This window comes from Antechinus flavipes, chromosome 1, assembly GCF_016432865.1.
Source record: "Antechinus flavipes isolate AdamAnt ecotype Samford, QLD, Australia chromosome 1, AdamAnt_v2, whole genome shotgun sequence".
Taxonomy (NCBI): Eukaryota; Metazoa; Chordata; class Mammalia; order Dasyuromorphia; family Dasyuridae; genus Antechinus; species Antechinus flavipes.
Window position 1 is genome coordinate 645,768,491 of NC_067398.1, and position 23,140 is coordinate 645,791,630.

General features: G+C 32.8%; 1 protein-coding gene across 2 annotated transcripts in view; it reads right to left on the minus strand.

Annotated features, from left to right (window-relative positions):
- The window catches only part of TOP1MT (DNA topoisomerase I mitochondrial), an 85,934-nt gene that overhangs the window by 8,780 nt on the left and 54,014 nt on the right, over positions 1-23,140 (minus strand). For both annotated transcript variants that reach the window (XM_051971187.1, XM_051971188.1), the window contains 5 exons: positions 16,553-16,675; positions 15,380-15,567; positions 9,436-9,580; positions 6,387-6,530; positions 5,540-5,725 (listed from right to left, as the gene is read on the minus strand). In XM_051971187.1, the coding sequence (XP_051827147.1) occupies positions 5,540-5,725; positions 6,387-6,530; positions 9,436-9,580; positions 15,380-15,567; positions 16,553-16,675 (786 nt within the window). The remainder of the gene's footprint in view (positions 1-5,539; positions 5,726-6,386; positions 6,531-9,435; positions 9,581-15,379; positions 15,568-16,552; positions 16,676-23,140) is intronic.

The following is a 23,140-nucleotide window of genomic DNA, read 5'->3' on the forward strand; positions in this document are numbered from 1 at the left end:
CAGATAAGGGGATTTCAGAATTCTTGAACATAGAGGTAGTACATTTGTAAGTGATAGTAAAAATAAGGGTATGAGCATTGTTTTGTGTGTATGTATCTGCAACATAATCAGATGGGGCAGACATGGCTAGAAAATAGTATAAAAAGAGCAACCATTTTAGAGAATTTGAAAGCTCAGTGAATTTGCAAACATCAGGATAATGCAGCAAATTAAAAAAATTCAATGCATTTGAATCATGAAAAAAGAAAACTCCTTAAAAACTTGTCCAAATGGAAAAGGAGGTACAAAAGCTACTGAAAAAAATAATACCTAAAATATTAGAATTAAGCAAGTAGAAGCTGATAACTCTATGAGAATCAAAACTCAAAATCAAAAGAATAAAAAAAAATAGAAAATATAAAATACCCACTGGAAAAACAATTTACCTAGAAAATAAATCTAGGAGAGACAATTTAAGAATTACTGGACTATCTGTAAGTCACCTTCTAAAAAAGAAGAAGACTCTAAAAAAGAGTCTGGACAGCATCTTTCAAGAAATTATCAAGGAAAACTATTGTGATGTCTTAGAACCAAAGAAAACAGAAAAAAAGAAAGAAAAGAATCTACTGATCACCTCCTAAAAGAGCTCAGAGAATGAAAACTCCAAGGACTATCTAGCCAAATCCCAGAACTCTCAAGTCAAGGAGAAAATACTGTAAGCAGCCTGAAAGAAAAAAATTCAATTATCAAGGAGCCGTAGTCAGAATTATACAGGACTTAGCATTTTTTACAATAAAGGAACAGAGGGCCTGGAATAAGATATTCTGATTTACAACCAAGAATCAGTGACTCAGAAAAACTGAGCATACTCTGTCAGGGAAAAAACAAACATTTGCTTTTAGTCTAAAATAGAGATGGTCAAAAGAAGAACTAGACAACATTATGAAATACAAAATGGATAATTTTAATTATATTAAATGAAAAAGGTTTTGTACAAACAAAACCAATGTAGCCAAGATTAGAAAGGAAACAGAAAATTGGAGAAAAATTTTTACACTCAAAAGTTTCTGATAAATTGGCTCAAATTTATAACAATATAAGACATTCCCCAACTGATAAATGGTTAAAGATATGAATAGATAAATTTCAAAAAAATTAAAGCCATTTCTAACCATATTAAAAAAAATGCTCTAAATCATGATTAGAGAAATGCAAATTAAAATAACTCTGAGGTACCACTTCACACCTCTTAGATTCCAACCATTAAGATAACAGAAAAAGACAATGATAAATGTTGGAGGGGATGTGGGAAAACTGGGATACTAATACATTGTTGGTGGAACTATGAACAGATCGAAACATTCTGGAGAGCAATTTGGAATTATGTTGAAAAAGTTATCAAAAGGGTGCATACCCTTTCACCCAGCAGCGTGTCTATATCCCAAAGAGATCTTAAAGGAAGGAAAGGGATCCACATATGCAAAAATATTTGTGGCAGCCCTCTTTGTAGTGGCAAGAAACTGGAAAACTGAGTGGGTACCTATCAATTGGAGAATGGCTGAATAAACTGTGGTATATGAATGCTATGGAATATTATTGTTCTATAAGAAATGATCAGCAGGATGATTTCAGAGAAGCCTGGAGAGACTTACATGAACTGATGCTAAGTGAAGGGAGCAGAACCAAGAGAACATTGTACACAGCAACAAGAAGATTATGTGATCAACTTGATGGAATTTTCTATATTGAGGAGATTCACCTCAATTCCAATAGACTGTGATGGAAAGAGCCATCTGCAACCAGAGAGAGGACTATATGGATTGAATGTGGATTCCAATATATTATTTTCACCTTTTTGGTTAGCTGGTTGCTTGTTCTTTTCTCATTTTTTCCCTTTTTGATCTGATTTTTCTTCTGCAGTAAGATAAATGTGGGAATGTTTAGAAGAATTGCACATGTTAACCTATATTGGATTACTTGCTGTCTGAGGGAGGGGGGAGATGGAGGAGGGAGAAAAATTTTAAACAGAAGATTTTGCAAAGGTGAATGTTGAAATATCTTTGCATGTATTCTGGGAAAAAAAGCTATTTTAAGTTTTTTTTTTTTAAAGTAATTATAAAGAGAAGTGGTAAGATGCTCATCCTTTTATTAGTAAGCATGCTGACATTTTAAATATAAGGACTAAATTATGTAGAAATTATGTCTCTTGAACATTTTTCATTGCCACAGTTATAAAGAACCATAAAGAGATATTAGAACCTTACACACTAGATTCTTAACAAAAACTCCCCTATATATCTTGGGCCCAGTTGGAGAATTCTCCACAAGAAGAGTTCTTTGTTAGGACTGTGGCTGTGATCTGATTCTCCCTTTTACCAGTAATAAATTTTATCTGGCTAAGTTTATATGTTCTGTCTATCTGTTTTTAAAGCTGTAGCTCCAGAATTTTCACTTTCACTTTCACTTACAGAGAATCCACTATAACAGGCTATTTGAAACAGAATTTGAGTGCAAATGAAAGAAGAGGTAAATTGAGTTTTCAGGGTGCCAGCAGATATGTGAGGAGCTGCTTGAAGAAATTTGGGGTCCATTTTAGTTCAGGACATTTCAATCTTTTTTTTTTAAAGGAGTTAATAAGCAGATGTGGCCTGTAATTTCTTATAGGTAGTTTCAGTAAGAGCTCTGGTTTTAGAGGACTCAATGAAAAGTGAGACAAAGTGAGGGTACCAACTCTTGTAAAAACTACAAATTTTGGAAACAAGTCAGAATTAAGTATGGTTAAAACTTTGTCCAAGTGGACTTTGAGAGAAGACCTTTTAAAGTTTTCTGGAAGAGGAATTAGGCTAAATTGACTATGGCACTGAAAAAACAAATTGCTCTGATCAAAGCACGAAGCATTCAGATAAGTAAAAAAGTTCTCCCAAGCGAGTAGTTTTTAAACTCAAGTTTGATTTCTGTATGTTTTAGTTTGTTTTGTCTTTATCTTTAGAATAAAATATAAAGTATAAAGATATTTATACATTTGCTAGGTGGGGGGAATTGAAAAAGCAGATAAGACTCTCCTAGGTTATATTGTTTTAAAGGGGGCCATTTCAGAGAATTTCTTTCTGTCTTTAATTGTAAGTTTATAGTTGCAAAGGTGGAATCAAAGAAGGGAGTTCTCTCAGTAAAAAACACCAACTTTAAATAAGTGAAGCTAATTAAGTATCTGATTAAAAGCCACTTGGTAAAAGTTTTTTTTTTTTTTTTTTTTGTTATTCCACGGTTAGATGAATTCAGGTATAATTGGATCCCAAAACTAAAGTTTGTGGACTACATTTAAATTAAATCTAGAGGATTTTACTTCTCCCCATCTTTGCCCTGAAGCTAGCTGACATAAGAGCAACATGTTTTAAAATTGCAAAAATAGTTTGTTTTAAAATCTTTTAAGAACTTCCAGGTCAGGCCTTTTCTTTCACAATCTTAAATGCAACCACTTTAGGATTTCAGTAATTTATTTAAACATATATATATTACTTTTATAAAAGTTGTTTTTATAAGTATATTAGTGAAAATAAGTAAAATTGATGAAAAATCTCATGATCTGTAAATTATTAAATGTTAACTTTCCAGATTCTGAAAAGCTTGAGATAAAATGAAAACCAGGAAAATTCAAAGTTTGAAGGAAAGAGGGGTCTCTGTAGTATCTTATAAGCAGAAAAAAAGACTGAGCTCTGAAGATGAAGAAAACATCTCATGTTTGAGATGAAGAAACAAAGAATCATGGCCTCTTGCTCAGAACTGATTTAAGATCTCCAGAAAGAGCTTATCTGCTCCATCTACAGCAATACTTCACAAATTCAATATCAACTGAGTGTGGCCTCCTCAAGAACTGGCAGAAAGCCTCTATTCCCTTCTTCTGTCTAAAGTGCAGGAGCATCTATTCCAGCTGAAGAATTTCAAAGCCAATGTACAACTTGAGAAACTGGCAACCATTACCAAAAAACTAAGATCCACTGTTTGCAATATGAAATACCCTGAAACCCTAAAGTCAAGTATCAAGTGAGGTACATCAGAAAGTGGAAAAGGGTCTGTGAGAATGACCAGAGCCAATTCTGCATGTCCTTTTCTCAATCTTAGGAGCATGAATCTTACTGGCAGATGAGGCTGCTGAAAACTTCAAGGGGAAGCACGAAGAAAATGACTGGTTTGTGGAGAGAAACTGAGAATGTTGTTTGACAAATGGCCAACAAGAAGATTAAATGTGCATTGGTGGAGGAGGCAATACAGAAGAAGTGCATTTTGTACAAATTCCAGAAAATGAAGCAATTCTTAAATGAGGAGAAGGATGCAAATCTATCATATCAAAAAAATGAGGGATACTCGATTTAATAGGCCTGAGCAATAAAAACAGGTGGTTTGTTCAGATTCAAAAATTAAAGAAGATCATAGAGTTAGAGGAGAAGTGCAAGAAACTAAATCTGGATTTGATCCAGGATGTGAAAGGAATGTTAAATAGAAGTGAATTTGTGTTGCAAAAGGAAACAGAAATCTTCCATATAAACATGACTAGCTGTCCCATCCCTGGAGTTATAGAACAGATTTTCAATGTGAAAGTGAACATCACTCTTGACTGCAACATCTCTGAGAATTTAAATATGGAGGTGTCCAGGGCAAAGCATCCAACAACAGTTGGCGATTAAAAGATTTTGCCCAAGTTCTTGGGACTCCGTCCTTCATTTGAGAAAGATGGAGATACTAAATAATACTGTTTTGTTGGCATCTGCAAAAAAAAAAACAAAAAAACTCAAAACTTCTTTATGCTTAGGACTATACACAATCCTTATTATCCATATAAAATATTGCCACGTCATTGTGACCAACTTAGAGGTAGCCATTTTCCTTGACTATGAACATAAGAGATCATTTTATCATATGAAAAATAGATATCTAATTTATATTTTTCCTATCACTTCATTCTCAGAATCTCTCATGTTCTTCTTCTGTCTTTCTAAAAAAGTCTTGACAAAGGATTGCTTTTTCACAATCTGCCCCCAATTGAGAGAGATCAAAAAATATATACCTATTGGCCAAATGAATTTCAGGTACCATATACCCCAATTCCTGGGTATTCTGCTGTATGAAAATAATTGTCTGTACCTCTCCTTGCTCTAACCAATAACTTGTCCTATTTTATATGGGTATGTTTTCTCTTGACTCCAGTACAATATAAGCTATGTTATATCAGGAATTGTTTCATTTTTTCTTTTTTTTGTATACCTGGTGCTTACACTATCACTGAAGTTTAACAACGAATTGTATTAAATGTTATTAGTTACTTATAGATACATAGGATAACAGGTATTAAGCTAGGAAGGAACTTGAAGCTAAGGGAATTCAATGTGCCCCATTTAGATTTAGAAAAGTCTAAAAGAATAGTTTAGAACTTAAAAAGAATTTTATGGAAAAAAAATAATATGCATGTAATTGATATCTCTTGATTCCTAAATGGAACTCTCAAAAAGTCTAATGGCTAAAAGCTACAATTTGAGAGAACAACATGATAAAACAAAATACTCACTGGCTTTTCAACAGGTACTTTGTTATAGTACCGGATGGAATCCTTTCCCAGAAAGTCAAATTCAACAATATGTTCTTGCCCATCCAACTCACGGTGTAACTGTATGTGTTCCACACGAAGAGAACAGCAGCCAACAGTGTCTGCTGTTTCTCCTTCTTCTTTCTCATTACCAGCTCTCAGGGCCAGCTAGCCATGGAAAAGAAAAGATGATAGAAATGGAATCATTAAAATACATCTTATACCACTGTCAACAGGTTCCAACTTTAGACATAACAAAGAAAATTCCTTTGGTCCAAGTATTAGCAACATTTGTCAAACTTGCTCTTCCTCTATTCTAATAGTTAAATAATAACAGTTAAGACTTAATACAAAACTTTATGATTACAAAGAAATTCATCATAATATTGTCTCCTTTGACCCTTACAACCATTAAAGAAGGTTAATTTAATTTAATTTTTAAAATTGAAGTATAAGATCTGAGAATCAGAAGACCTGAGTTTGAATGCTCCTACCTCTGATAAATACTGACTATGGGGTCTTGGGTAATTTAATTATTTTAATCCACAGTTTCCTCATTTGGAAAGTAAGGATAATTATACTCATATTACTTTCTTTACAGAGTTATGGTAAGTATATTTTAATCCTTCAAATTCTATAAAATAATGGGAAATGTTATTATTCTCACTTTACTGATGGGAAAATAGCCTCAGAAGTTTATATGAATTGTGTAAAACTGCAAGCTAAGTATAAATATTTAAGTCTAGTCATTTTCAGAATTTGGTGCTAATAATGAAAAAGAAGCATTTTTGTCTAACAGTAAATTCTAAACACTTATAAAAAAACTTACTTTATCAATGAAATAAAGGGCTACAGCTCTTTGCCGTTTTTTCATTTCCCTTGATTTCCAGTCAAAACGGTACTGAAAACGGATTTTGTCTACTACCTCCTTCAGACGTCGAGCAACTTCATATTTCTGCCAGTCCTTCTCACCCTGGATAAATAAAATAATAAAAATATACTGTATTTTCCTTCAGTCTTTACTTCAGGTTATGCTTTGTGGTAGAAGAAGATAAGGTCACCTCCAATTACTATAACTCTATAATTTTTGCATTAGATCAATGATTTTATTGGTATAGAGAACACCTGGTGAGGAAACTCCCTCTACCACTGTAGATGGGCATTTTCCCTGTTCCTCACAGTCTGAGAAAGTGGCTTACTGGAGCCAAGAAAACCAGAGTTAAAATCTGACTTCAGACTTACTAGTTATGTGACCCTGGGACAGTCACTTTAACCAGACCACCTCCTCTTAAAAAAATGAAAGTAGCCTGAGCAGTTTTCAAAGGAAGAAAGCCAATATACTTCATCAACAGCCATATAAAAAAATACTTTAGATAACTAAAAATTAAAAGAAACAAAAATTTAAGCAATTCTGAAGTTCCATCTCATTTCTATCAGACTGACAAAGTTAACAAAAAACAAAAACAAACAAATAAAAAGGATAATAAATGCTGGAGGAGCTATGGGAAAACTAGGTACATTAATACACTATTGGTGGAGCTTGCAAATTAACCCACCCATTCTAGAAAGGAATTTACAACTATTCCTCAAAAGAAACTAAACTGCATACCTTTTGGTTCAGTTATACTACGTTAAGGCTTCTATCTCAAGAAACAGAAGAAAAGGACTCATATATACAAAAATTTTTAGAGTATCTTTGGACACTCTAACTGGACAAAATGGAAATGCCCATTAACTGGGAAATGGATGACCAATGTATGGCATATGAATGTAATGTAATATAATTATGCTATAAAAATCATGAAAGAAATAGTTTGAGTTAAACTTAGGAAGACTGTATGAACTGACTTGAACTGAAATGAACAGAACAAGTAAAAATTTATATAGTAATATTGCTGTAAAAACATCTTTGAAATCAATATAATGACCAGCCGTAATTCCAGAGGACTCAGGATGAATTGTTTCCTGATAGAGGGATAATGGATTAGGACACAAGAGACAATATATTTTTTAGGCATGGTCAATGAGATTATTTATTTTGCTTGACTATGCCTCTTTGTTACAAGTTTGGTTTTTCTTTTTTTCCTTTTCAATAGCAGGGATGGGAGGGAGAAAAAACTGGTATCTGTTCATTAACAAAAATAAAATTTAAAAATTCCTTTAGTGAATGACTGTAATTCATTATGCCCCAGTCTCCCTTAAAAAAAACAAAAAGAAATAAACCAACCAAGAGATGACAGAAGTTTCAAGCAAGGATAAGAATTATGGCTTTTGTTGTTTCAGGCATTTCTAATCTACACTAGTACACAATCTATCTCACACACTGGAGTGGAGAAGGAAAGGCTCTTACTGTAAGATGAGCCACTCTAAATTAGGTAAGCATTGGATTTAGGAACAAGGGATAGAAAAGGGTAGTTAAAAAGAGGAGGCTGAGCTCATAATATTAACATGGAAGCAATTTTGGAGATATTACTAATAATTTGCTATCTACCTAACACCCAATTTTGAGGACAATTTCTTGAGGTAATTTTATACTACACTATTGAGTCCTTGTAAACCATACAATCTAAAGACAGTAGGATGGACCTAAGGGTGCCGAATGAAAACTGAAAAACAAACTGTGAGACCAATAGATTTCAAAAATGGGAATACAGTGGAACTTAAAGACGAATTTTTAAATTCTGCTGCCCTCATGCAAATATGTGTCCAAGTCTTATTTTTACATTCCCCACTTCTGAAGTTTCATAACAATGCTCAACTTTGCAAGTCCTCCATAAATTCTCTAACAACTTGATATATGCATAAAAATGGTGACATGCACGAACTACAGAATTAACATATTCATTCATATCATTATTTAAGTATCACATGTCTGAAGAGATACCACTAATAATTCTCATATCCTCTGATGGGGAGGGACCACGGGGTAGTATAACCAAATAGTGTTGAACACTGAACCAAGAGACTACAATTCAAAAATCTAGTTCACCTACCAACAAACTGTGTTAACTTCCCTATGCCTTCTTTTTCTCATCTATAAAATGGGGAAGAAGACACTAATACTTGTACAACCAATCCCACATGGTTGTTGTGGGTAAAATATTAGGAAAAGGTGATTTTTTATTTTCTTTTTGAAAAATTTATTATTCATTGCCCTAAGATACCAAGTGATTTGTTGAAGGTTGCGCAGCATGCATGGTCAGAAGTGGAAATACCAAGAACAAGTCATTATGTCACATTGTCTCAATACTATACTACCAAAAATATTTTAATAAATGATGATAAATGGCATTTGATCTGAGTTACAAACTCAACTTTTTTTTATAGGGATTAGGACATTGGGCATAAATGAGGAATTTTAACTGACTGGAGGTCAAAGAACACATACAAAGTGGCTGGTAATTTCAATGTGCTGCCAAAATTAGCCTCCTAAAACTTCAATGGATTTTTACCATCTCATTATTGAATTCATAATTTTGTTGGTCCCAATTGTGCTGGCTTCCCCAAGCATATCACAACCCTTCTAGGAATATAGTTGAGTTTGAGCCCCTGGAGCTGAAAAATTCATCACCTGGCAGTCAACCTAGTGATAAGCATGCTGGAGAGGCTGGTTTTTAAATAAAACAGTCTCCTGGCTCTATTTCAAAGAAAACTTGGACAAAAAATAGGAAAACATTTTGAATCTATTTACTCGTGCACAAGGTCTAGCCTAGTTCTATCCAAAACAGGAACATCTAGACAGGTACTTGTCCATCAAATGAATAGGTATAATTTCTTATTTACTAACCTCAGGCTATATATCCTTGGATTCCTAAAGAGACTGGCTTATAAAAAGAAAAGCTACTTCAAAAATACCCTCAACATACTCACATACAAACCTTAAGCTTTGAACTGGGATTCAACATGATGTACTTAATGGAATTCTGGATATTCTCAGTCCAGGATGCCAGCCAAGTGACTGTGTTGTCAAAACGCACTTCTTTCCACTTGTGACCTGGAGGTGGCTCTGGTATTTTAGAATCCCTAAAAGGAAAAAGCCACATGAATCAGGTTAATTATTTTACAGGTTCTTTTTTCTTTAAGTCATTAAGAAAATGACTCTTCAAATCCCAAAGTATGTCACATATTCCAGACTTTGATCATATTCTCTTTGGTATCATTTTCTAATTATTTCACATGTACTACTGATCTTGTCTATTTTATTTCTAAAGTCTCTAAGCTTCTTAAGGACAGTGTTACAATTTCTCATGGTTCTTGCAATATCCAGCAATGTTAATTCACAATAAATACTTGAACTGAATGCTGTCCTTTCCAAAGTTTACATTGCCTCTGGAAAAAATATTTGATCCTTATTGTTCTATAGTAAAGCAATATCCAAATATATCCCACTAACTTTAAATTTACTCTATTTAAATAAAGTATGTCTAAAGTTTCCTTTTACAATGATAAATGTTTAAAAGGAATTAGCTAACAAAATGATGTCAGTAATATGAAGGGAAAATTTAAACAGTTATTGTTTAAACTCTTCTTATCTAATTATAAGAGCTAGATTTCTATTCAGCAATACAGAAATATGGTAAAGCATTTAAATAATGTCAATAAAGAAAAATAACTGAGACTAGCTTTCCCAACAACAGTGAGGTTGCCTGGGAAAGTTGAGACAATAAGATGGAGAGTTACTTCACAGAAAACTATTTTTTTAAAAATCCAAGTCATGCTAGAAGTTGTGCCTGACATGCCAAGTTTTGATAGTATTTTTAGACAATACTACATAAAATGATAAAAATCATGAGATCTTTGAAAATATTGAGTATTTAGAAGAAGACAAAGGAGATGCTTAAATATTAAAATATCATATGCCAAAAATGTTAAAGAAATTATCTAAGTTAAGAAGAGAACGATATAATTTCTCTGATCCTTACAATCTCTCTAATTTTTTCAAAACAGAAATTATGCAGCTGAAATTTAATTTTGGTTATTTCCCTGGGTCTACGGACAGAGTTTTCACACAAACTGATGAGGATGTTAAAGAAAGTATGAAACCACAACACAGAGTTGCTAAATGCAACTTAGTGAGAATTGTGAAAGCAGAATTTATGGCCCACCCAGGAAAAATAATTGGTAGAACTGAAAAACATGAATCTATGATGGCAAGTCTCAATGAAGAAACAAAATAGAAGACAACTAATTGAGAATGCAAATACACAAAAGTGAAAGACAATCTGCAAGGAGAAGCAAAAGTTTTTATCTGATAAAGGCCTTATTTTTCAAACATATAGAAAACCTAGTCAAACTTATAAATAAATAAGAGCCATTTCCCAATTGATAAATGATCAAAATATATGAAAAGTTCTCAAAGCTATGGGTATAGCAATCTATACCCATATGAAAAAATACTCAATTCATTGATGTTTGGAGAAGTGCAAATTAAAACTGTTTTGAAGTACTGCTGAATATCTATTAGATTAGCTAATAGTATAGAAAAGGAAAATGACAAATGCTGGATCCAAACATTCTATAGAACATTTTGGAACCATACCCAAAGGACTATACATATCTTGATCTAGTCTTATCACTACTCAGTCTATATCCCCCCAAAAGATAAAAAAAAAATAGGATATATACATACAAAAATTATTTATAGTGTCTCTTTTCTGGAAACAAAGAATTAGAAATTAAATTGTGTTATGTGATTTTTATGGAATACTATTGTGCTTTAGGAAAGGATGAGCAATTTTTTGTAGTAACAAGAAATTGGAAATTGGGTGGATGCTTATCAACTGGGGAATGGCTGAATAAGCTGTATTATCGGAATGTTTTCATATTCAGTTACTATCTATAAGAAATGATGAACAGGCTAATTTCAGAAAAGCCTGGAAACACATGAACTGAAGCTGAGTGAAGGGAATAGAACGAGAACATTGTACACAATAATCATAAAATTATGTGAGGTGATGATCAACTATGATAGACTTAACTCTTCTCAGCAATGTGGTGATCCAAGACAATTCCAATAGACTTGGGATAGAAAATGCCATCCACACATCCAAAGAGAGAACTATGGAGATTGAATTTGGTTTGAAGCACAGTATTTTCTCCTCTTTGTTTGCTTGCTTGCTTTTTTTTTTCTCGTGGTTTTTTCTCTTTTGGTCTGACTTTTCTTGCATAACATGACAGCTATGGAAATATATTTAAAAGGATTGTATATGTATAACCTATACCAGGATTGCTTGCTGTTTTGGGGATGAGGGAGGGAAGGGAAAGAGGGAGAAAAAAATTTAGAACACAAAATCTGACAAAAATGAAAGCTGAAAACGATTTTTTACATATATTTAGAAAAATAAAATATTGGGAAAAAAATGATGAGTAGGATGCTCTCAATAAAACCTGGGAAGACGTCTATGAGCTGAGGCAAAGAGAAATGTACTCTGTACAAAATAAAAGCAATATTATAAGATGATTAACTATAAATGACATAACTATTCTCAGCAATTGTGATGATCCAAGACAATTGTGAAGAACTCACAATGAAAAATGCTATGCATACCTACAAAAAGAACTGATAGTGTCTGAATACATTTAGAAGTATACTTTTTAAAACTTTTTTTTTGAGGGGTTTTTTTCCCCTTGGTCTATGTTTTCTTTAACAACATGACTATTATGAAAATGTTTTGCTTGGCTACACATTTTTAACCTATATGAGATTGCTTGCATTCTTAATGGGGGTGGGAGTCAGAGAGGGTAGGAAAAAAGAGAGAATCTGGAACTCAAAGTTTTAAAAACAAATGTTCAAAATTGTTTTACATTATTGTTTACATATAACTGGAGGGAAATGAAAAGCTAAATCAAAAGAAAGAGAAGGTAAATCCAATAAATAACATTAAAAGAAAATATGCTCAAACTAGGAGAAACACTATACATAATAACAGCAGTACTGTAAGATGATCAACTGTGAATGATTTAGCAATTTAAAACAATACAAAATGATTCAAGATAATTTTGAAGGATTTATGATGAAAAATGCTATCCACTTCCAGAGAAAGAACTGATGGAGACTGAAGGCAGTCCGAAAAATTAAACTCTATTTTTCTTGGGTTTATGTGGAGTAGGGAGGTGGGGAAGAGAACTCTGTAGTTTCTTTTTCTTTCTTTCTTTTTTTTAGCAACCTGGTTAACATGGAAATGTTTTTGCATGACTGCATTTGTACAACTTCTTCATCAAATTGTTTGCCTTCTTGAGAGGGGGAAAAAGAGAAAGGGAGGGAATCTGGAACTCAAAATTTCAAAAAACTAATGTTAAAATTTTTTTTAATGTGTAATTTTAAAAAATCATATATGTGTGTATACACATACACACATGTAAATATGTAAACATGCTTTCCATATAAATAAAATATACTGATCTCAAGGATTCTTTGAGACAATCTAAGGACTATAGTTCTCTTCAGAAGATCATAAGCTAAAAAACCTAAATGAAATAATTCAAGAGAACTGCCCAGAAATTCTGAAGACAGAAAACAAATTGCCAACTGGAAAAATCCATAAATCACCTGAAAAAAAAATCAAGGCTATAAACAACAAGACAGATAGTGCTTAAATTAAACAACTATATTGAGAAACAACAATTTTTCAAGTGACTAAAGTGAGAAAATCCTTCAAATACACAGGACAGGAAATTCAAGTAACATAAGACTACTGAGACTACTCCATACCCACAAGAAAACAGAGGAGGAAATAAAACAATGTATTCTGAAGAAAAAAATGGAGCTTTATATGCAGCCCAGCATTAATTACTTTACAATTCAAAGTTTAACCATAAATCAAAAAACTCGGTTGTTAAATAATAAAGAGATGTTTGGAACATACTTAATAAAGTACTAGGCAGGAAGACTCAAGTTCAAATTCAGATAACAGACAAAAAAATAACAGTACCATGTTTACAGCAGAATGGGGGAAAATTCTAATTTGAACAACAACAACAAAAAGAGTATTAGAGACAATGAAAGAAAATATAAACCTAACTTTCATAACTTTAAATGGAATAGATTACACAATACAATAAAAGAAAAAAGAGTAGATAAGAAAACAAAGTATGTTACTTACAAGAAACACATTTAAAAAAACAAAAACAGAATAAAACTGAAAATTGGACATGTTTTTTACAATCCATGAAGAGAATAAATAAAAAAAGCAGAAGCTGAATCATATTATATAAAAACTAAGAACAAATATTGAAATAAATTATTTGCTCCTCAGTTTATTCATCTGCAAAATGAAGAGGTTGTAGTGAATTACTTCTAAAGTCTCTTTTAATTTTAAATCTATGGTTTTAGGAAACAGATTTATTTCTTTTACTGGCAAGCAAAAATAAGTTGAGGAACTGCTTTGTGTTATTTAAACTTTTAAAAGATTAGAAGTCACAAGTACAATGATAAGCAATGACATGAGGGAGATTATTATTAAATAACTAACTTAATATTGGGGAGATTTATCCTTTTCTGAAACTTTATTCTCGACCAGGCCAAAATATCTGAAAGACGGTGTTTATAATGAGACTGGATTAACTTTTTGTTCAGATCTTATCCAGTGTTCTTTTCAGTGGGTGGGGATAGTTTTTGATTACATTGCCCTAAACTGGGGGAAGGAGAGGAGATTTGGAAGTAAAACTTAACCCCAATTGCCTCAGGTTAAAAAAAAAAAAAGATCTTTATTTACTAAATCAGAAATGCTAATTTTTTTTTCATAATTATAACTTTTTATTGACAGAACGCATGCCTGGGTAATTTTTTACAACATTATCCCTTGCCCTCACTTCTGTTCTGACTTTTTTCCCCTCCCTCCCTCCACCCCTTCCCCGAGATGGCAAACAGTCCTATACATGTTAAATATGTCACGGTGTATTCTAGATACAATATATGTGTGCAGAACCAAACAGTTCTCTTGTTGCACAGGAAGAACTGGATTCAGAAGGTAAAAATAACCCGGGAAGAAAAACAAAAATGCAAACAGTTTACATTCATTTCCCAGTGTTCTTTCTTTAGGTGTAGCTGCTTCTGTTCATCATTGATCAATTGAAACTGAATTAGATCTCTTTGTTGAAGAAATCAATTTCCATCAGAATACATCCTCATACAGTATCGTTGTTTAAGTATATAATGACCTCCTGGTTCTACTCATTTCACTTAGCATCAGTTTATGTAAGTCTCTCCAAGCCTCTCTGTATTCATCCTGCTGGTCATTTCTTACAGAATAATAATATTCCATAACATTCATATACCACAATTTACCCAGCCATTCTCCAATTGATGGGCATCCATTCAATTTCCAGTTTCTAACCACTACAAAGAAGGCTGCCACAAACATTTTTGCACATGTGGGTCCTTTTCCCTTCTTTAGTATCTCTTTGGGGTATAAGCCCAGTAGAAACACTGCTGGATCAAAGGGTATGCACAGTTTGATAACTTTTTGAGTATAGTTACAAATTGATCTCCAGAATGGCTGGATGTGTTCACAATTCCACCAATAATGTATCAGTGTCCCTGTTTTCCCACATCCCCTCCAACATTCCACATTATCTTTCCCTGTCATTCAAGCCAATCTGACAGGTATGTAGTGATATCTCAGAGTTGTCTTAATTTGCATCAGAAATGCTAATCTTAACTAAGATCAATTTAATTTCTAAGACTTAAATCTTATCATATACTCTTAACCTAAGGAAGTACTCCTTTTGAGACTTCTCCTATCCCCCTTCCCCATCTTTATCTCAAAACATGTACTTTGCTGCTAATTTTAATAGGAAAGTTCTACTAAACCAAAAGTGTACCTGCTGCAGTTTATGATTACATCTTCTGGCATTATTCTTTTCTTCAACATCCCCATTTTAGGATGGTCCCCACGACCACGAAACAACCCAGGTGGCTCAGTCTTGAAATTGCCTATTTTCTCTCTGTGGCCATCTAATATACAGTAGCCAAACGCTTCCTGAAGTCTTTCTGCCTCTTCTTTTAGCTTCTGAGTTCATAAAACACCATATACATTAGCAACAAGCAGAAAAGGATAAGTTTAAGTTTCTTAAATTAGATTAAAGGTTCACCTCTTAAATAGTCCAAAATGAAAATCTATACTTATACTTATTTTCCATAGAAAAGGTCTCAAGAAATCAAAAGTTTAAGAGAACTAATGAATTAGAGTGATGTATAATTATTGGGGGATATAAGAACTAAGATAGAATCCACCATTATATTACCTCCAATCATGTTAGGTTACTAATGACAACAGTTTTTTTCAAACTAAATTTAATTAAGCTAAAAATAAAAAAAGCCCAGTTTTTTTGTAAGCTGGGAGTTAGACTTTAATATCAATGCAACTATTGTTAAAAAAAAAAAAAAAAAAAAAACCCTGCTTCACACATCTCTATTTAAAGCTATCTTTGTTTCTTGTAAGGAAAAGGGTTATCATTTCTTAGGGATTTCAATGAATTTCAAGCTAAAAAAAAATGAAGTTATGGTAGATTTTTTTTTAAAGGTTTGGAAGAATATTTACTTAAAACAAATGAAAAAAATGAAAGCTATACTTTACAGTAGACCAAATTATGTACCATATTAATATTACTTTTTGTTCATTTATTACATTCATCAGAGGGAAATACCAGCTATATTCCTTCCATTAAAGGTGGATCTAGTTTTATGCAGTATATATGTTTCTCCAAGTATGTAAATCAAATATTTTAAACATTCTAGGAGAGTTTACTATTTAAAAGAATCTTATCCTATTATAAAATGACAGTCAATAAAATACTCATCTCCTGATTTCATCTTTAACATAAAGAACTTCATTTGCTTAAAATATATCTGCATGAAATTATACTAGGAAATATTTAAAATATACAAAATATTTATGTCTCTGGTAAGCAATCTCCTATTAATGGTCTAGCTGAATTCTTCTAAGATGAATATTAATAAATGAACAACTCTAACATTTTAGAATGCATTCTGACCTGTTTCTCCTCTTTGGGCAAAGCTTTTCTGGCTTCATTCTTATCAACAAAGTACTTGTGGATCTCCGTGAAGTCACACTTGTTCAGGTGCTTGATTATCTTTTTCTCTTCCACAGTCATTTCCTGCATCAAAAGCCAAAAATCAATACAAAGTCTTGCTCATAAACTTCAAGCTCCATGATTTTATCATATGGGTGCATCAATAACTGATGCAGAGACTTTAGCAGACAGTTTTCATCAAACTCATTTTCTTGTGGCCAGCTTCTAGTGAAGAGGTCTTCCCAATAAGCTTAGCAAGCATCTTGGTGCTCAAAAAGAAACAAAGTCTAACACCAGATATTACCTGACACTTTTCCAGTTTGTTAGAACCCACTAAAAAAACTTGCACTCCAATTCCATAGAATAAATATATAACACAACAAATAATCAGAATACATCACCTCTTTTCTACAGCTAAAAGGACCCAGTGAGCAGGACACAAAACTTGTTATTGAGAGAGATGAAGTGATTTCCTTTTCTAAAAATTAACGGATCAGTATTCATGAGAAACAGACTAAAAACAAAGGGCTTAATAGGTGACATCAAGACTAATAATTTATTGTAAGTATTTACTAGTGATAATCCAGTACCTAAAAATATTAATGTCATCTACATTTCATAACAATAAATTTAGGTGAAAAATCAAGGTTCCTTTTTTTTAGGAGCTTTCACTCTAGGACCCTTTATCTAGTACTTTAAATATATCTCATAAGTAAGAGAGCATAGTGTATTTGATACCTACTGAAAAATTTAATTAAAATTTTTTAAATGAAAAATCTTCCATACTAATTATAATAAAAGAAAAAGCAATTGTCAGTAGTTTTGTGTCAATACACTCATGACAGATTGCCAGGACAAGTTATATTCATTTATAACTTAGGTCTTTGAACAAGAAAGCTCAATAAGAGACAGAAATGGGATTTGAACCTAGATTTTCCTGCGTTCCAACTTTAGCATTATACCCATTAGATCATGCTGATTCTTAAATTTACTGTTTAAAAAAAAGTTAAAAAAAAAAAAAAAGCTTTACTTATGTCTTCACAATAACTGTATAGGATATCTATAATAGGGACCTATACTTTCTCGTCTTTCTTAAAGGAAATAAAGGGACCCACATGTACAAAAATGTTTGTGGCAACCCTTTTTGTAGTGGCAAGAATGTGGAAACTGAGTGGATGCCCATTAAATTGAGAATAGCTGAATACAATATTATTGTTCTATAAGAAATGATCAGCAGGATGATGAGAGGTTTGGAGAGACCTACATGAACTGATGCTGAGTGAAATGAATAAAACCAGGAGATCATTATAAATGGCAACAACAAGACTATACAATGATCAATCCTGATAGACGTGGCTCTCTTCAACAATAAGATGATTCAAACCAGTTCCAATTGTTCAGTGATGAAGAGAATCATTTACACCCAGAGAGGGGACAGTGGGAACAGAGTGTGGACCACAACATAGCACTTTCTTTTTTTTTTATTTTTTATTATAGCTTTTTATTTACAAGATATATGCATGGGTAATTTTTCAGCATTGACAATTGCAAGACCTTTTGTTCCAACTTTTCCCCTCCCCCCCTCTCCCCCCAGATGGCAGGTTGACCAATACATGTTAAATATGTTAAAGTATAAGTTAAATACAATATATGTATATATTTCCATACAGTTATTTTGTTGTACAAAAAGAATTGGACTTTGAAATAGTGTACAATTAGCCTGTGAAGGAAATCAAAAATGCAGGCAGACAAAAATAGAGGGATTGGGAATTCTACATAATGGTTCATACTCATTCCCAGAGTTCTTTCGCTGGGTGTAGCTGGTTCAATTCATTACTGCTCTATTGGAATTGATTTGGTTCATCTCAATGTTGAAGAGGATTACGTCCATCAGAATTGATCATCATATAGTATACAACATAGCATTTTCATGCTTTCTGTTGATGTTTGCTTGCATTGTTTTACTTCTCAGGTTTTTTTCTTTTTATATCAGATTTTTTTTTTTTTTTTGTTACAGCAAGGTAACTGCTGGATTTAACATATATTTTGACATATTTAACATGTATTGGACTACTTGTCATTTAGGGAAAGGGATGGTGGGAAGGAGGGAAAAATTTGCAAAAGAAAGTTTTGCAAGGGTCAATGTTGAAAAATTACCCATGAACATATTTTGTAAATAAAAAGTTTTAATTAAAAAAACCCATTTACATTGATCCAACCATCCTGGAGAGCAATTTGGGACTATATCCAAAGGACTATCAAATTGTGCATATCCTTTGATTGAGCAGTGTTTCTACTGGACTTATGTCCTAAAGAGATTATAAAGGAGTCAAAGGGGCCCATGTGTGCAAAAATGTTTGTAGCAGCCCTTTTGAAGTGGTAAGGAACTAGAAATTGAGTGAAAGCCCATCAGTTTGGAGAATGGCTGAATAAATTGTGGTATATGAATGTTATTGTTCCATAAGAAACGATCAGCAGGATGATTTTAGAGAGGTCTGGACTTACAGGAACTGAGGCTAAATGGAGTGAGTAGAACCAAGAGAACATTGTACATAGTAACAACAAGATTATGTTATGATCAATTCTGATGGACTTGGCTCTTTTTAACAATGAGGTGATTCAGGCCAGTTCTAATGGTCTTGTGATGGAGAGACATGTGCACCCAGAGAGAGGCTGAGTGTGGATCACAACACAGTATTTTCACCTTTTGTTATTGTTGTTTGCTTGCTTTTTTTCCCTTTCGATCTGATTTTTTCTTGTGCAGCATGATAAATGTGGAAATAAGTTTAGAAGAATTGTACATGTTTAACTTATATTAGATTACTTGGTGTCAGCAGGATGAATACAGAGAGGCTTGGAGAGACCTACATGGACTGATGCTAAGTGAGATGAGCAGAACCAGGAGATCATTATACACTTCGACAACGATATTGTATGAGGATGTATTCTGATGGAAGTGGATTTCTCTGACAAAGAGACTTAACTGAGTTTCATTGGAGAAATGATGGACAGAAACAGCTACACCCAAAGAAGGAATACTGGGAAATGAATGTGAACTATTTGCAATTTTGATTTTCTTCCCGAGTTATTTTTACCTTCTGAATCCAATTCTCCCTGTGCAACAAGAGAACTGTTTGGTTCTGCAAATATGTATTGTATCTAGGATATACTGCAACATGTTTAGCATATATAGGACTGCTTGCCATCCTGGGGGGGGGGGGGAGGAGGGAGGGAGGGGAAAAAACGAAACATAAGTGATTGCAAGGGATAATGTCGTGTAGAAATTATCCTGGCATGGATTCTGTCAATGCGAAGTTATTATTAAATAAAATAAAATTTATTATAAAAAAAAAAAAAAAAAAAAAAAAAAAAAAAAAAAAAAAAGATTACTTGGTGTCTAGGGAAGGGACAGGTGGAGAGGGAGGAAAAAAATTTGGAACATAAGGCTTTGCAAGGGTGAATGTTGAAAACTATCTTTGCTTCTATTTTGAAAAATAAAAAGCTATTAATATAAAAAAGAAAAAAATTATTTTTCAAAATAGCTGTAACAATTTCTATATATGACAGTGCATTAATGTGCTAGTTTTTCTATAGCTCCTCTAATTCACGATTTTCTTTTGGCTAATTTCAATAATTTTAATATTTACTTCTCTAACTGTTATTTGGGGACACTTTTAATATGCTTGCTGGTAGCCTGTATTCTTCTGTTGCAAACTGTCTGCTCATATCTTTTGATCTTTTTTATGAATTGGGAAATGGCATTTATTCTTGTAAATTTGAAATATGAATATCTTAGAAACCTTTTGTCAGAGAAACTTGCTGCAAAAAATTATTTTCCCCCCCAATTAACTGTTTCACTTGTGATCTTGGTTGGATTGATTCTTTTTTTTAATGCAAAAACTTTAGAATTTTTATATAATAAAAATTGTTCATTTTATTTTGATTCCCTTTATTCCTTTCTTGGCTGTGAATTTCTCCCCTATCCTCAGGGGTTCTCAAGTGCAGCTTCTTCCTTACTCCTCTAATTTATGATGTAACCTTTTTTATATTAAATTACTTAGAACTTATCTTTGTATGTGGTATGAGCTATTGGTCTACAATTAATTTCTATTAAATTTGCTTCCAGTTTTCAAAAATTTTTGTTGAAATGAAAGCATACCTCAGTAACTGGAGTCTTTTCTATATGATGCATAGTAAATTTTTTCCACTTTCTATTTTTTAATATTACCACACTGTTGTGATCAAGGTACTATTGCGCCTTGCCTTATAGTATTAAGATCTCATATTGCTAGTAACCCTTGCTTCCTTTTTATTTACTGACCTACCAACTATTAAAAGCTAAACATGTAGGAGACACCCATTGCTAGATATGGCCAATAAAAGAATTTATTTTCTTTGACTATGCATATTGATTAAAAGGATAGTTTTTTTGCAGTGGGGGAAAAAAAGTAAACACTTAATTGAAACAATTTTTTTCTAGAAAAAGAAAAATTAGTGTTTGACTTCCCATAGCATATTTAATGTTCCCATTTTTTTCAAGTTTGAGATAATTCTCAGGTATGCTGTAGAAACCCAAATTATTTTTATTTATATTTTTTATTATTATAAAATATTTATATTTTGAATCATGTTTTGATATAGTCACTTACAATATGTAATTCTTTTGAAAATTGTTCAGTAGTGTCCATTTTTGAAGCTTATACTAAAATATGTAAAGATGTCAATCTAAATCTATTTTCAGTCAAAGTGCTTCACAGTTTTTCCTGCAATTTTGTTTTCTCCTATCTCTTCATCTGAATAATTTATGTTTTGGGTTTTTTTAAATACTAAGTTACTATTTTTGCTTCTACTTTTTTGCTTATCTATCATATTCTACTAAACTATTTCCCACTTTTCACCAGTACCAGTAGTTTTAATGTTTATTGCTTTAGAATATAGTTTGAGATGGGGGCAGCTAGGTGGCACAGTGGATAGAGCACTAGCCCTGAAATCAGGAGGATCTTAGTTCAAATATGACCTCAGACACTTACCACTTTCTAGCTATGTGATCCTTGGCAAGTCACTTAACCCCAATTGCCTCAAAAAAAAAAAAAAAAAAAAAAAGAAAAAGAAAAAGAAAAGAAAAAGAATATAGTTTGAGGACTGGTAGTGCTATAGTGTTCCTATTCATTCTTAGTTTTTATCATTTTCTCTAGATGTCTTGACCTTCTAAAATTCCTTTAAGGAGGCTTTTTCCTCCAAATGAATTTTATCATTATTTTGTCTGCTTATATTATTAAGCATCTCCAATTGGTATAGCACTAGAGCTAAATCAATTTAGATTCTCTAAACTATGACTTTGCAATCTTATGCTATAATAAAAGTCCAAAGCATTTGGACCTATGTCACTTTGGGAAAAGCACCATTTCTCAAGGGGGCTCATCTATAAAATGATATTGTAATAAATGATTTGTTAAGGTTCCTTCTAGATTAAAAGTCTATGATCTTTGACTAAGAATATAATTTTTTTTGTTTGTTTTCATCTGCACCTTGATTTCATCAATACTCAATTTCCTTCCCCCAACATTGATAAGCAATTCAATCTTGGAGTTATCTGGGGCACTGGTTCATTCCGGTCCTTCCTAATTTCAAGACCAGTCATCAATCTACCACACCTTATATAAACTATTTATAGCTATCTCAGTAATAATAGTAAAAATCCCCAAATGGCCTATATATAGCCAAATGTTGAAGACTGGTTCAACAAGCTATGATATAATTTCAACTTAATTCAAGAAATGTTTATTAAACACCTACTATGTGCAAGGCACTATACTAAAGAATACAAAAAGAGGCAAAAGCACACACACACACATACAGAGCAAGCTATATACAGAATAAAGAGGAAATAATTAGTAAAGGGAAATCACTAGAAGTAAGATTACTTGGGGAAAACTTCTTAGAGTAAGTGGAATTTTAAGTGGGACTTAGAAGCCAGGGAGATGAGTTGTTAAGAGGAAAGAAGAGAATCTAGGGATAGGAATAATTAAAAAGAATACCCAGATTGGAGAAATGAATGACTTATTTGTGCAACTCCAAGGTCAGTTCACTAAATCAAAGAGTATGTGCTGGGGAATAAGATATAAGAATATGGAAACATAGAAGGGAGCTAAATTATAAAAAGCTTTGAATTCCCAAAAGGAATGTTTTGCATTTGATCCTAGAAGCAACAGGAAGCCATTGGAATTTACTGAGTATGGAAGTAACATGATCAAATTAGCATTTTAGAAAAATCACTTTAGTGACTTAATGAAGAATGGATTAGAATGGGAAGAGATTTGAATCAGAAAACGTACCAGTAGGCTAATGCAATAGTTCAGATGTAAGTTATAATGAGGGCCTTCATCACAGTGGTGGCAGCATCAGAGAAGAGAACATTCGGGAAATACCACAAAAAATGAAACTGACAGGCCAAGACAGAAAGACAGTGAAGACTCCAAGACAACTCCTTGGTTGTGGCCGGAGAAACTGAGATGATGGGGATGCTCTGGATAGCAGTGTAGACAGAGA